Genomic DNA, 14,986 nt, shown 5'->3' on the forward strand with positions numbered 1-14,986 from the left:
AAAAGAGACCTACATAAGTGAAAAAACATACCTTGCTCATGGATAGGAAGACTCAACATTGTGAAAATGTCAATTCTAACCAAAGCAATCTGCAGATACAATGCAATCCCAATCCAAATTCCAATGGCATTTTTTAATGAGATGGAGAAACAAATCACCAACTTCATATGGAAAGAGAAGAGGCCCCGGATAAGTAAGGCATTACTGAAGAAGAAGAACAAAGTGGGAGGCCTCACTCTACCTAATTTTAGAACCTATTATACCACCACAGTAGTCAAAACAGCCTGGTACTGGTACAACAACAGATACGCAGCCAATGGAACAGAATCGAGAATCCAGACATAAATTCATCCACCTATGGGCAGCTGATATTTGACAAAGGCCCAAAATCTGTTCACTGGAGAAAAGACAGTCTTTTTAACAAATGGTGCTTGCATAACTGGATATCCATCTGCAAAAAAACTGAAATAAGACCCAAACCTCACACCATGTCCAAAAACTAACTCAAAATGGATCAAAGACCTAAATATAAAATTGAAAACGATAAAGATCATGGAAGAAAAAATAGGGACAATGCTAGGAGCCCTAATACATTGCATAAACACAGTACGAACCGTAAGTTAACAATGCACAAACATCAGAAGAGAAAGTAGATAACTGGGAGCTCCTAAAAATCAAACACTTATGCTCATCAAAAGACTTCACCAAAAGGTTAAAAAGACAACTTACAGACTGGGAAAAAAATTTTGGCTACAACATATCTGATCAGGCTCTGATCTCTAAAATCTACAAGACACTGCAACACCTCAACAACAAAAAGACATATAACCCAAGTAAAAAATGGGCAAAGGATATGAACAGGCACTTCACCAAAGAAGATATTCAGGAGACTAACAGATACATGAGGAAATGCTCACAATCATTAGCCATTAGAGAAATGCAAATCAAAACTACAATGAGATATCATCTCACTCCAGCAAGGTTGGCACTGATCCAAAAAACACAAAAGAATAAATGTTGGAGAGGTTGTGGAGAGACTGGAACACTTATGCCCTGCTGGTGGGAATGTAAAATGGTACAATCACTTTGGAAATCGATTTGGCACTTCCTTAAAAAGCTAGAAATAGAAGTTCCATACGATCCAGCAGTCTCACTTCTTGGAATATATCCTAGAGAAATAGGAGCCTTCACACGAATAGATATATGCACACCCGTGTTCATTGCAGCACTGTTGACAATAGAAAGAAGATGGAAACAAACTAGGTGCCCATCAACAGACAAATGGATCAACAAATTATGGTATGCACACACGATGGAATACTACGCCATGATAAACAACAGTGTTGAATCTGAAAAACATCTCACAACATGGATGAATCTGGAGGACATTATGCTGAGTGAAATTAGTCAGTCACAAAAGGACAAATATTGTATCAGACCACTATTATAAGAACTCATGAAAAGGTTTAAACACAGAAGAAAATATTTTTTGATGGTTACAAGGGTGGGGAGGAAGGGAGAGGGTAATTCACTAACTAGATAGTAGACAAGAATCATCATAGGTGAAGAAAAGGACAACACACAATACAGGAGAAGTCAGCACAACTGGACTAAAGCAAAAGCTAAGAAGTTTCCTGAACTCAACCAAACACTATGAGGGACAGAGTAGCTGAGGCTGGGGCCTGGGGACCATGGTTTTGGGGACATCGAGGTCAACTGGCATAACAAAGTTTATTAAGAAAATGTTCTGCATTCCACTTTGCTGAGTGGCTTCTGGGGTCTTAAAAGCTTGGAAGCAGCCATCTAAGATGCATCAATTTTTCCAAACCCACTCGGAGCAAAGGAGAATGAAGAACACCAAAGATACAAGGAAAATATTAGCCCAAGAGACAAAAGGGCCACATAAACCAGGGACTCCATCAGTCTGAGACCAGAACTAGATGATGCCCGGCTACCACCAATGACTGTCCTGACAGGGAAGGCAACAGAGAGTCCCTGATGGAGCAGGAGAAAAGTGTGGAGCAGAACCCAAATTCACGTAAAAAAACCAGACTTAGTGGTCTGACTGAGACTGGAGGAACCCCCAAACCCATGGCCCCTGGTTGTTCTGTTAACCCAGAACTAAAACCATTCCCAAAGCCCACTCTTCAGACAAAGATTAGACAGGGCTATAAAACATAAAATAATACTCGTGAAGAGTGTGCTTCTTAGTTCAAGCAGATACATGAGACCAGATGGTTGGCTCCTGTCCAGAGGCAGGATGAGAAGGCAGGAAGGGACAGGAACTGACTGAACGGACACAAGAAACCCGAGGTGGAAAGAGGGGGTGTGCTGTCACATTATAGGGATTTTAACTAACGTCACATAACAATATGTGTATAAATTTTTGTATGAGAAACTAACTTGAGCTGTAAACTTTCACCTAAAACACAATAATAAATAAATACTTGTTGCATGAATGAATAGATTAATAGATGGATAGAAGTTATCTCACCGGCTAGACTATCATCTTCTTGAGGACAGAGAATAAAATTGGAATTGAGGTGGTGAGGAGGGTAGTATTTTAATGAGAAGAAAAAAGCATTGAACAGTATAACAGACATTAAAACACTCTCAAAAAATATATAGTTGGGTCTGTTTCAACTTTCAAAATAAACCAGCAAAAATCAAGCCTGCTGACAACCATGCGTCTTCTCTGATTAGGCAACCTATGCCGCTGCACTGGGTATCGGCCAATTCTTGCAAGTGGAAGAACCTTCTGCATGGTGAGTAGGTGACTGTGTGAACACCCCGCAGAGCATAAAATGTGACAGTCACAGCTGTTCAGGACTGGAAACACAGTAATTGAATTTTTTAGACAATCTAAGCAGACTGTAAGGGAAACCACGAGACTTAACTCCAACTAACTCATGGGAGTTTTAGCTATTTGTTGAGGACAGGGTGACTGTTGCAGGTGACAAGAGGTGGATGTTGTCAAATCAAAACCACAGAGAAAAGTCAGGTGATCTATCTGTCCATCCAGACATTTTCCAGATGAGAGAGCTCCCACAAATCCAAGGAAACAAACAAGGGGATGGAGTTTGAGTCGGTGAGGCAAGGTTAGTTCCAAGAATCCTGGCCAGCTGGAAAAGTGCGAGCAGATGAAAAATCTGGACTTGCAGGGTGGAGTCCAAAACCCACCCCAAGTACAAGAGCACAGAGAGTTTCCTCTACAAAACAGGGATGTCTCACTGGGCTATTTTGAAGATCAAATGAGAGATCACAGGTGTAAGGCACACAGCAAAGTCTTACTTGCCAGTTAGTGAGAACTCAACAAAGAGTTACTACTGTTACTGTGGATGTTGTCGATGCTATGAGTATATTTGACAGGGACACCAGGAGCAGACAGGCACATCTGAGAGAAGGATGGATGTGGGCAGTACTACCCCTAGACCCAAGCAAGGGGGACCCCACACTTTAGAGGCCCCCTCTTTGGTACTTCTCCAAGGAGTCTGTGGGGCCAACGTGACTTGCCTACCTGGAGTCTTCACCTCTCTTCTAACCATGCTCTGGGTATACAAGACTCCCGAATTCCCTGCCCAAATGAGCTTAAGCCCACCTCTAGGGGCTTACACAAGCCACTTTCCTGAGTTCATCCTCCTAGGGTAGATGATAACAGCCAGTGTGTGCACCCCAGCCAGGTCAAGGGGTGGCCAAAAAGCGGCTGTTTGTGGGGGGAGTGGGCCAAGCTTGGACATTCAGGCTGGGGTACTCACACAGTATTTGAAGCCCCTCACTAGGCAGAATCGAGCCAGGGTGAGAAAGAAGGGGAGTAGGCTAAGGCCTGGACTCCATTGTACTCTTGCCCAACTTCACAAATAGCAGGGGCAAGCCTGGAAGTGGACCAGCAGGTGTGTCCCTCTCCCCAGAGCACGACCCCCATGTGTGTCCCAGACTTCTGCCACACAGGAGAGCCAAAGTTGACAAGCTGAGAAGTAAAATGAATAGCTTGTGAGCTCAGCAAATTGTGCATGTAAATGGAAAAGCACTTGTGAAATAGAAACAAAGGAAATTAAAGGAAACTTCCCTCCCTCTGGCGGGAAGTCCTATTTGTGGATGTTATCCACCTTTCCAGGCAGACTCTGGGGATACAGGCAAAAATGCAGTCAGAGATCCCACCCTGATGCCAACACGTCCCATGGGACTTTCATGGGAGAAAGCAATCCAGCCCAGAGGAAATATGCAAAGCTTCTCTCTACTGGGCCAAGATAAGACTGGCTTCTTGCCATTATTGCTGGCTCATGGCCAATCCTAGAAGCTCTCAGAGCTTTGAGTAAGAGAGGAGGCTCTGCTCGCTTGACCTAGTTGTTTTTGCCTCCTGCACAGAGTTAGGAAGATGGCAGCCTGAGACACTTGGGCAGAAGCAGAGAACCGAAATCTCTGAAAGAAATTATTTTGAGAGATACTTAGAAAAAATGTATTTGAGATAGAAAACGTAAGAGACAAATTTGGAGGAAATGAGAAATGAAAGAGCAGGCAACAGAAAGCTGCTTTAAAATTCATAGATTGTCAGCACAGTCTCCGTCAGCCCGATGCAGATCCCAGATGTCTGGGAGAGCTGATTAGCTTTTCTTTTTTTTAAAAGGCCCTTACATAGGGTTGCCATGAGTTGGAATCAACTCTACAGCAACTAGTTTGGTTTTTTTGGTTTTATATGAATGATACTCGGTGTTACTAAATCCTATATATGTTAGTGAAGGGATAAATTGTTACCTCCCTGTAGAGCATCTTATCGAGTAATTCTACCACTAGGAATTAAGCTAAGGAAAAAATTCAGAGATGTACACAAAGTAGTATATATAAAAATGTTTATTGCAATGTTATTTATAATTATCAAATATAGGGAAAAAACTAAATATACATCAATAGGAAATTTTACAAGTATATTATGGAATAGCCAGAAGATGGAATATTATATTTTAAAGACCTTTTGAGGACATGGAGGAATGCCCACAATATAAATAAACAAGTAAGCAAATAAGTGAGCAAAACAGTGGGCAGATAAAAGAATAAAAAGTATGTTTATAATACAAGCCCAAATATATGGTATGTCAAAATATTATCAGTGGAATAGGGTAATGATAGATTATTTCTTCTCTAGTTCTCTATATTCTATATGTATTACATTTATATATTTATGTATATTATATATTGTCATATTATGTATTTTATATATTCTATATGTGTCACTTTTAGAAAGAAAAATAAGACAAATGGAGAAAGGCCTTGTGATTATCCCTATGTCAATGTTATATTCCAATAGAAACCACTAAAAGTGGTTTAAAAAGTCTGAAACCTCATTTAAATTGCCAGACCTTTGAAGGCACGTACTCTTTTCCTGTAAAAAAGTGCTCAATAGTAAGCCATTTCACTTTCTTAGGAGTCAAATGGCTGTCAACAGAAAGGAACAGAAGAATGCTGCTTGGACCAGGGAGAAAATGATTCTTCTCCACTCGGCAGGAAAAGTGAGGTGGGTCTGTTTGTTTTGCCCTTGCCCTGACAGTACTGCTTCATGGCCTGACAGTGGTTGAGGCTGGTCTGGCGTTGAAACTGTGCTTCTTGGTTTTAGTAGTCATTCTTTACCTGCAACTGTAAGTGCATGCATGAAAAAAACGCTCTTCACTTGGGAAGTGAATTAAGTGGTGATAGAAAGCCCATATTCTGATTTTCCCCTTCACAGTCTTGAGGGCTGAAACAACAGGAAAACAAAACGCTGTTCAGACAAGAGAAGAAAGAACTACCCCAACTCTGGATGAGTTAGTTCCATTCTCAGGTGGAAATAGATGTTGGTAGCTGCCCCTACTCAGGCAGGGTCTTCTTCCATTACTATGTCTCCTCCTTTTTAGAGAGAGGACGTGCAAACCCAGGAAGTCTGGGGAGCCCATCCAGTCACATGGCAAGTTAATGGCTCCCACAGTTAGGAAGTCCAGCCTTAAATGTTCACGTCTCTGGCTTTGCTTCCTGAGAGGCTCTGTTGTTATTGTTGTTGGCTGCCGTCAAGTCAGCCCCAACTCATGGCGACCCCACAGGAACAAAACACTACCCAGTCCTGACTGTTGTGATCCATAGAGTTTTCATTGGCTAATTTTTGGAAGTAGATTGCAAGGCCCTGCTTGCTACTCCTTCTTAGTCTCTAAGCTCTGCTGGAACCTTTTCAGCATCATAGCAACATGCAAATCTTCACTGACAGACGGGTGGTGGCTGTGCTCTAGGTACACGGGCCGGGAATCCAACCTGGGTCTCTGGCATGGAAGGCTAGAATTCTACCACTGACCCACCACCACAAGTGTCTCACCTGGGAGACACTTGTTTCTGAGAAAGACCCACTGCCAAGTGCTTCAAGAAATTACATAGAGAAGTTAAAATACAGGATAAAATAAGGAGTCTGCCCCTGTAGACAAGGAAATCTGAAAGAACACATTTGCTTTAGATAAAACTGTATCTGTCATCCCCCTCCTGTATCTATTTCTAGCTCTCAGACCTACTTGTTCCCATTCTTGACCTTCCCATCATCACCTTATTTTGGTCTGAAAAATGTACACAATGGAACAGAGGAGTATTGTCTGACGAAGGTGGGCTGCACCCCAACCCCCACCACCTTGGGGGGGTTAGTGTCTTAAACCCGTTCCCGTTGCCATGCAGTCAATTCCAACTCATAGCTACCCTAAAACTGCCCCATAGGGTTTCCAAGGAGCACCTGGTGGATTCAAACTGCCAACCTTTTGATTAGCAACCAAGCTCTTAACCACTGCGCCACCACGTCAGTGTCTTAGAGGGATCAAAACATTCTAAAGTCCGGTTCTCAATTTTGTGGCCTCAAGAATTCAATCTGTGCAATGGTTAGACTCTATCTGACTCATTTTAACCACATTCACAGGAACATGATATTTAAACAGGAATGTGCCCCAATATTCATTTATAAGGGGAAACAAATTATAAAGTAGACTTTGTGATCACTGAACCATTTATCCTTTCCTTGTAAACCCAAAAAAAACCAAACCCGTTGCCATCGAGTCAATTCCGACCCATAGCGACCCTATATAGAGAGTAAAATTATAACGAGAAGGTTGGTGAGCATGGACTCGGAGCAGTTGGACCATCTTAATGGGTAGCATCATTGAAGTACCAACACCCCTCTCTTCCCCCAGGGTTGTTGTTGATGTTAGGTGCCGTCGAGTCAATTTCAGTTCATAGCAACCACCTGTGGCAGAGTAGAACTGCCGCATAGGGTTTTTAGGCTATAATATTTACGAGTGCAGATTGCCAGGTGCTTCTCTCGAGAAGCCACTGACTGGGAGGGTTTGAACTGCTAACCTAATGAGCACTTGACCATTGCGCCACCAGGAGAGACTTGCTAAATAGCCAGGTGCCCGTCCCTGTGACTCTTCCTTTGCTCTGCCTCCCTGGAGACCAAACTCCCCTTCTGGAGAGCGCATGCTTTAAGCTATGTGAACATCTTCCAAGGCCAACTATCAAGTCTTGATTTAGGGAAACCTTTCATTTCTCTTTTCTGATTCCTTCTGTCTGTTTTACATTTTAACTCCCAGGAACAATCTTACACCTACATTTTAAGGACATACCACGTTACTGTCCCAGGTACTGCCTGCACTCCTAATTCCAATGAAAGTGAAAACTGATCATGCAGATGCTGGCCTGTAATGCTTCAGTCTGTGACCCTACTAAGAATCTTTATGAGAAACAGTTACAAGTTTTCCTTCTGGAACTGGGAGATCAGAGAGACAGAGAAAGAGGGTGAATGTGGGACAAATGTCAGGCCATTTCACCTAATTATCAAAATGACCCTGCAAAATATGTTTTATTTCCACCTAATCTTTAGAAAGTGTAAGTACCTTTCCATTGAAAGGGTCAGAGAGCAAGCCGTGGCAGAGCTGATAGTGAACCCCCATCTGCCTGCCTCCATGTCTACGTACGCTCTTCTCCACTGCATCCACCTCCACCCCTGCATCCCACGCTTCTCTCCCAATCTTTCTCATCTCTTCAGGAATGTGGGAATAAGCATCTTCCAAGCCTAAAACAGATCTGAGGTTACCTAAACCTCGCAGTGTACTTTAGTTTCCTAATCAGTAAAATGGAGACAATAATATACTTTCTTTACACAATTGTTGTGAGGACTGAATAAATTATTAACACTTGTAAAGGCATTTGGAATGTAAGCACTCAGTAAATGTTAACTCTACAGATCCCAACAGTCCAATCCACAACCAATCATGGGGATGGCACAGGCCTGGCAGCATTTTGTCCTGTTGGGCATGGGGGTCCCCATGAGCTGGGAGCTGACTTAATGACTGCTAAAAACCACAGCATTGTTATTAAACTTAGAGGTATGTGGAGCCTGGAGAATGTGATTGATGCCCCTGAATTATACATGTAAAGATTGTTGAATCGGCAAATGTTTTATGTGTATTTTTACCACAATTTCAAAAAATGTGTCATACATGCGCGTGTGTGCATGTATGTGTGTGTTTATGCTTGTGCGTATGTGTTCAAGGCCATTTTTATTTTAACTGCAGAACTTCCCAGGGCTTTTAACGTTTTGCATCTTGGCTTGGCAGGAGAGGCTGGGTCACAGCAAGAGTATTTCCAAACTCAGTTGACCTCTGATAGTTTTTTCATAGAATGTCTTGATGTGTCACAGAATACTCTTTGGAGTATTTCCTAGAATACTCTTTTGTTTTGTATTGTATTAGTGGAAAATTAGTATTTCCTTATTTAAAACTTTCTTTGGCTTGAACTATTCCCCCACCCAAGGAGAGTAGGAGAGTTATTGTTACATTCATCTTGCCTAATTCATGTAAATAATTACAACACTGTTTCCAACTGAGCTGGGATGACAGGCCTTCTTCTTCCTTTTATAAAGATGTGCAGTGAATTATTTGCAAAAGAGGAGTTCCAGCCCTTGGACCCTACCCAGGAGCTCATATTTCCCCCAGAACTCTTGGTAAGATGAGTTGGGTGTTTTCGCGCTTGCTTAAATATCCAAAAAACCAAACCAAACCCTTTGCTGTCAAGTTCACTCCAACTCATAGCAACCCTAAAGGACAGAGTAGAACTGCCCCGTAGGGTTTCCGAGGAGCAGCTGGTGGATTCGAACTGCCGACCTTTTGGTTAGCAGCCAAGCTCTTAACCACTGTGCCAGCAGGTCTCCTGTTTAAATATCACTGGTTATAAATTGAGTTTTATAAAACCATCTGTTTTCCTGCCTATGAAACTATCACATTGTGAAAATGTTTGATCTGATCAAGATGTCTTCTCCCTCCCCAGCTAACCGAGCTGACCCCTTAAACACATTCCCTGAAGCCTCAGCAGAGGCTATTTTCAAAATGATTTCATCATTACTCTTCATTGTCATCTAGAATGTATCCCTATTGACTGTCCCAAGTGAAAGAACTTTGTTCAGGTTTAACTTGGTCTTTCCAGCCACTCTAGTTCAGGGCCCAGAGGAGCCCTCCCCACCTATTCCTCACCCTTCTCTCCATGCACACCTCCATCTTTCTTATCAGGCAGACACTGGTCCCATTCTATAAAATACCTATTTCTGAAGACGTTCTGATGTGTTTATTCATTCATTCAACAAATATGTATTCATTCAACAACGTGCCAGGCGCTATTCTAAGTACTGAATATACGTTGACGTTAGGTGTCGTTGAGTTGATTTCGACTCATAGTGACTCCATGTGAAAGAGTAGAGCTGCCCCATAGGGCTTTCTAGGGGTGGCACAGTGGGTAAGCACTTGCCTGCTAACCAGAAGATTGGAGGTATGAAACCACCAGTCGCTCCACAGGAGAAAGTTGTGGCTGTCTGCTTCCATAAAGATTTACAGCCTTGGAAACACTATGGGGAAGTTCTATTCTGTCCTATAGGGTTGCTATGAGTCAGAATCGACTTGATGGCAATGGGTTTTTTTGGTTTAATTTTTACAGGAATAGCTCTCCAGGTCTTGTCTCCCACAGAGAGGCTGGTGAGTTCGAACTGTAACCTTTCTGTTACCACCTGAGTGCTTAACCATTGCACCACCAGGGATCCTTACTAAATATATAGCAGGGAACAAAACTAACAAAAAGATTTGCCCGTGAGGAGCTTGTAATCTGGTGAGACAAACAATAAGCAAGATAATAGGTAAAAGATATAATGTGTTAGCTAGTGAGAAGTGTTAAGAAGAAATAGAACAGAGATGAGGGATATGAAGGGTGGAAGACGGAAATGAGATTGTAAATAGCTTGGCCAGAGATTTAGCTGAGAAGGTAACATTTGAATAAAGTCCTGAAGAAGTGAGAGTGTCAGCCATGAGGATATCTGTGGAAAGAGCAATCTAGGCAATGTGAACAGCAAGTGCAAAGTCCTAAGGGTAGGAGAACACCTGGCCTGATCAGGGAACAGAGTGGAGGCCAGCCTGGCTGGAGTGGAGTGAGCGAGGGGAAGGGCAGAAGCTGTCAGGTGCAGACCATGCCAGACCTTATGCTGCCTGACTTTTACTCATCATGAGATGAGAAGCTATTGGGGATTTGGACAGAGGAGGGATATGCTCCTACTGACATTGCAATGGCATCATCTGGCTGGTATATCGAGAATGGCCTGCAGAGGGGCAAAGAAAAGAGCAGTGAGCCCAGTTAGGGGCTAACACCATCATGAGAGAGGGTGATGGCTGAACCAGGGTGGTGGGTGGAGGTGGTGAGAAATGAGTGAGTTCTGGATATATTTTGGAAGAAGAGCCAACAAGATTTGCTGATGGATGTGACATAAGGTATGAGAGAGAGACTGGAGTCAAGGCTGACTCCAGGGCTTTGGAAGCATGAAACGACCATTTACAGAGATGGGGCAGACCCCTGGAGAAACAGGGTATTTTTCCCTTTGAAGGTTCCCTTTTGATGGCAGGGGGACTTGGAAGGGGACTTGGATATAAGGAGCTCAGTTTTGGGCATGTTAAATTGGACATGCCTATTACACATCTACTGGAGCCCTGGTGGCACAGTGGTTAAGAGCTCAGCTGCTAACCAAAAGGTCAGCAGTTCAAATCCACCAGCCACTCCTTAGAAACCCTACGGGGCAGTTCTACTCCGTCCTATAGGGTTGCTATGAGTCAGAATCGACTCAACAGCAACAGGTTTGGTTTTTTGGTTTATTACACATCTAAGAGGAGATGTAGAGTACTCAGATACATGAGTTTGGATTTCAGAGGAAAATTCAGGCTGGAGATATTTATTATTTTAGGAGCATTAGTATAATTATGATTTTTAAAGCCATGAGACTAAATTATATTAAATGAATCCATACTGAAGGGTCAATTACAGGTGCCAGCTTATATCGTTACTTGTACCAAAAGAGCTACATTTTTACAAGTCTTAATTTAAGCTCAAGAAGTGCATGTCTAATTATGGAAATTCAAGCATTAGCCAAGGAGTGGCCCTGGTATCTTTTTGGGCAAGTAGACCCCAGAACCCTGAAATCTCTAGAGGAATATACCTCCACCTGGGACCTTGCATAACTCAAGAAAACAGGTATGCACACACACTTGTCATTTGCCCTTAGAGAATGGCGGAGAACCCAGAAAAAGGCACTCTTACTTTTCATGGAGAGAGGGTTACCTGGATCTCCCCTGCAACCCTCAAGGATCTCCTGGTGCTGAAAGCGAAATACCCCGAAGCCCCTCTTATCCTGGGCAACACCTCACTGGGTAAGTACTTAAATGGTTAATGCCAAGCGGGGCTTCCTGTCCCCTACACGGTCTAGGTCTACAAAAACTACATCCTTTATAATAAAGCCCTTGGTCTCCAAAGTGGGATGCATAGATGCCTTGGCAGTTTGCAGGATGACCCCTTGGGGTGGAAATGGTTTTTGTTTTGTTTTGTTTTGTTTTATCATTTGTCTCATCCTTTTTTATTTTGTTTCATAAAATATGTATGGGATATATTAAAAATAAAATGCACACCCAGTTATCACCCCTCACCCAGTTTAAGACCAAGAACTTTGAAGGCCCCCATGGATCCTCCCTAACCACACCCCCTTCCCTTCCCTCTCAAAAGTACTCTCTAGCCTGAATTGTGTGTTGGTCTGCTTCTTCCATAGTTTTATAATTAAACCACATATGTTTACCACATATGTTAACACTAAACAATATGTCATTTCATTCTGCATATTTTTAAAATTCATATAAATAGACTGACGCAGTATTATTCTTCTGCAATTTGCTTTGTTCATTCAACATTCTTGACCTGAGATTGACTCATATTGTTGCACTTAGCAACAATTTAAATATGGCACAATTTAATCATCCATTCTATTGTTAAAGGACATGGAGCTGTTTCCATATTTTGGCTATTATAAATGTCCTTGTACTGTATTTTTACGGAAATAACGTACCTTCTATGTTTGTTTGCCAACCGCACCCTCTCCTCGTGAGGTATTTTTGTAAGCACGCTGTGCTAATTTTTTTTACAGCAACATGTAAAAAAAATTGGCATGGGGCGCTTATGAAAATACCTCAACAGGGGAGGTCGTGGTTGGCAAACAAGCATAGCAAGTGGACATTATTTGCATAAAATACACAAATACAGTGTATATATCTCTGGATGCCCATGTGCAACAGTCTCTCATCCTTTTTATTTTCTATTTTTATATAAATGTAGTGAGTTTATGAATAAATAAATATACCTACATTGGGGGAGCATGCTCTATCAGTTTACCTGGCAGGGGTGTATGGCCACTGCCTTCACATTTATACACATTTAGTGTTCATTTTTTAAATTTTGTTTCCAAATATTTTATGACAACTTTCATTTCAAATGCACAACTTGACCGAGGTAAATGATGTCACTAAGAAGTACACAAGAATAAGGGATGTTTTTGATAAATGCTATAACATTTAATTTTACAACAACAGCAATAACAACCAAAAAAATACATGTGTGGTTCCATAGGTAGGTATGGATGCATATGTATGTATAGGGAGGTACATGTTTGTATATACATGTGCATATATAGGTGTATCTATAGGCATATGTATATACATGTATGTGTGTGCTGTATATATATTCATATATATAATAAAGCATATGGTTGCACAGGTATGGGTACTTCTTAGACAGAACCAAATACCTTACAGGATTGGTTTTCTGAGTTTGAAGACTTAAGACCATAGTCTCGTGGGACAACTCACTCAACTGGCATAATATAGTTTATAAAGATTATGTTCTACATCCTAGTTGGTGAGTAGCACCTGTGGTCTTAAAACCTTGCGAGCAGCCATCTAAGGTATAACTATTAGCCTCTACTTGTCTAGAGCAAAAGACAAAGAAGGGACTCAAAGACTCAAAGAAGAAACTAGTCTACAGGACTAATAGACTACATGAACCTTAGACCAGAACTAGATGGTGCCTGGCTAACATTACCAACCGTTCTGATCAGGTACACAATAGACGGACCCTAATAGAATGTGAGAAGAATGTAGAACAATACTCAAATTCTTAAGAAGTCCAGGCTTACTGGACCATGTGAGACTATTGCCCTGAGATACCCTGTAAACTCTGAACTGAAACTACTCCCAGAGGTCACCTTTCAGCTAAATAACAGATTGGCTCATAAAATAAAACAATATCAACCTGAGTACCGTGCTCCTTTAAAAAAGAAATCTATATGAGACCAAAACAGTCAACATTTACCCTAAAGCAAAGATGAGAAGGTAAGGGGGGGCAAGGAAACTAGATTAATAGAAACAGATCTACCAGAACAGAAACAGTGAGAATGTTGACACATTGTGAAAGATGCAATCAATGTCATTGAACAAGGTGTACAGAAATTATTAAATGGGAACGTAATTTGTTGTGTTGACTTACACTGAAAACACAATAAATATTATTTAAAAATTTTTCGTTGCCAAAAAAAAGGCATTTTCTCTTTCCTAATTCTCTCTAAAATATATTCACTTTTCAGGACCTGCCATGAAATCTCAAGAGCATTTTTACCCAGTTTTCCTCTCTCCTGTTAGAATTTCTGAGCTGTGTGTGGTGTCTGAAACAAGTGATGGTGAGTTCCTGGTTTCCTCAGTAAAATATGAATGAAATGATGCCTGCACTAAACTTATACTTGCCTCACAATTCAGAACCTCTTCCTACATTTGTCTTGTATGGTCTGTGTTCCACCCTTCACCATTTTTATGACGTGATGTTATATCCTCACCACGAAACTTTATTGTCAAAATATTTGCAGGAAATATTAAGTATTGAGATGATATCACTCAAGACCTTGCAGTCAGTTGCAGGATTCCTGCCCTTAAAAGGCCACGGTGACCCAGGAAAAATAAATTCACAGAGTCACTTTGACCCAGAAGGTGAAGAGAGAGAACAGGCACTGTCCATCGTTTGGACAGTCAATTCCATGGAGGAGAAGGAATGTTTAGAGGAGGAAGGGAGAAGTATTGTCTGGTACTCGAATACTGCTTGTCTCCTGGGAACCTGCCTAAGCAAGCACCCTAGTCAATCCAAAACCAAACCTGTTGCTGTAGATTCCGACTCATAGTGACCCTATAGGACAGAGTAGAACTGCCCCATAAGGTTTCCAAGGAGCAGCTGGTGGATTTGAACTGCTGACCTTTTGGTTAGCAGCGAAGCTCTTAACCACTATGCCACTGAACACCCTTAATAGCCCACTGTGTGCAGAGAACTACATCAGGCAAAGTGGGAACTCACAAAATAAGAAGAAAATAAGACTTTGTCTTAAAGATGCATAGCAAATTTTTTAACCTAAAAAGAAAAAAAAAAAACAGTTGCTGTCAAGTTGATTCCAACTCATGGCAATCCCATTTGTGTCAGAGTAGACCTGTTCTCCATAACATTTTCGATGACTGCTTTTTTTCAGAAGTAGATCACCAGGCCTTTCTTTCAAGGCACCTCTGGGTGAACTCAGGCCTTCAATGGGCTGAGCATGTTGACC

General features: G+C 41.7%; 1 protein-coding gene across 1 annotated transcript in view; it reads left to right on the top strand.

Annotated features, from left to right (window-relative positions):
- Positions 1–14,986, top strand: part of LOC101341581 (aldehyde oxidase 2-like) — a 212,386-nt gene that overhangs the window by 137,017 nt on the left and 60,383 nt on the right. The window contains 5 exon segments of the mRNA XM_023732911.1: positions 2,704–2,765; positions 5,420–5,509; positions 8,918–8,998; positions 11,588–11,732; positions 13,988–14,080. Of these exon segments, the coding sequence (XP_023588679.1) occupies positions 2,704–2,765; positions 5,420–5,509; positions 8,918–8,998; positions 11,588–11,732; positions 13,988–14,080 (471 nt within the window).

Source organism: Trichechus manatus, unplaced genomic scaffold, assembly GCF_000243295.1.
Source record: "Trichechus manatus latirostris isolate Lorelei unplaced genomic scaffold, TriManLat1.0 scaffold00056, whole genome shotgun sequence".
In the NCBI taxonomy this organism is placed as follows: Eukaryota; Metazoa; Chordata; class Mammalia; order Sirenia; family Trichechidae; genus Trichechus; species Trichechus manatus.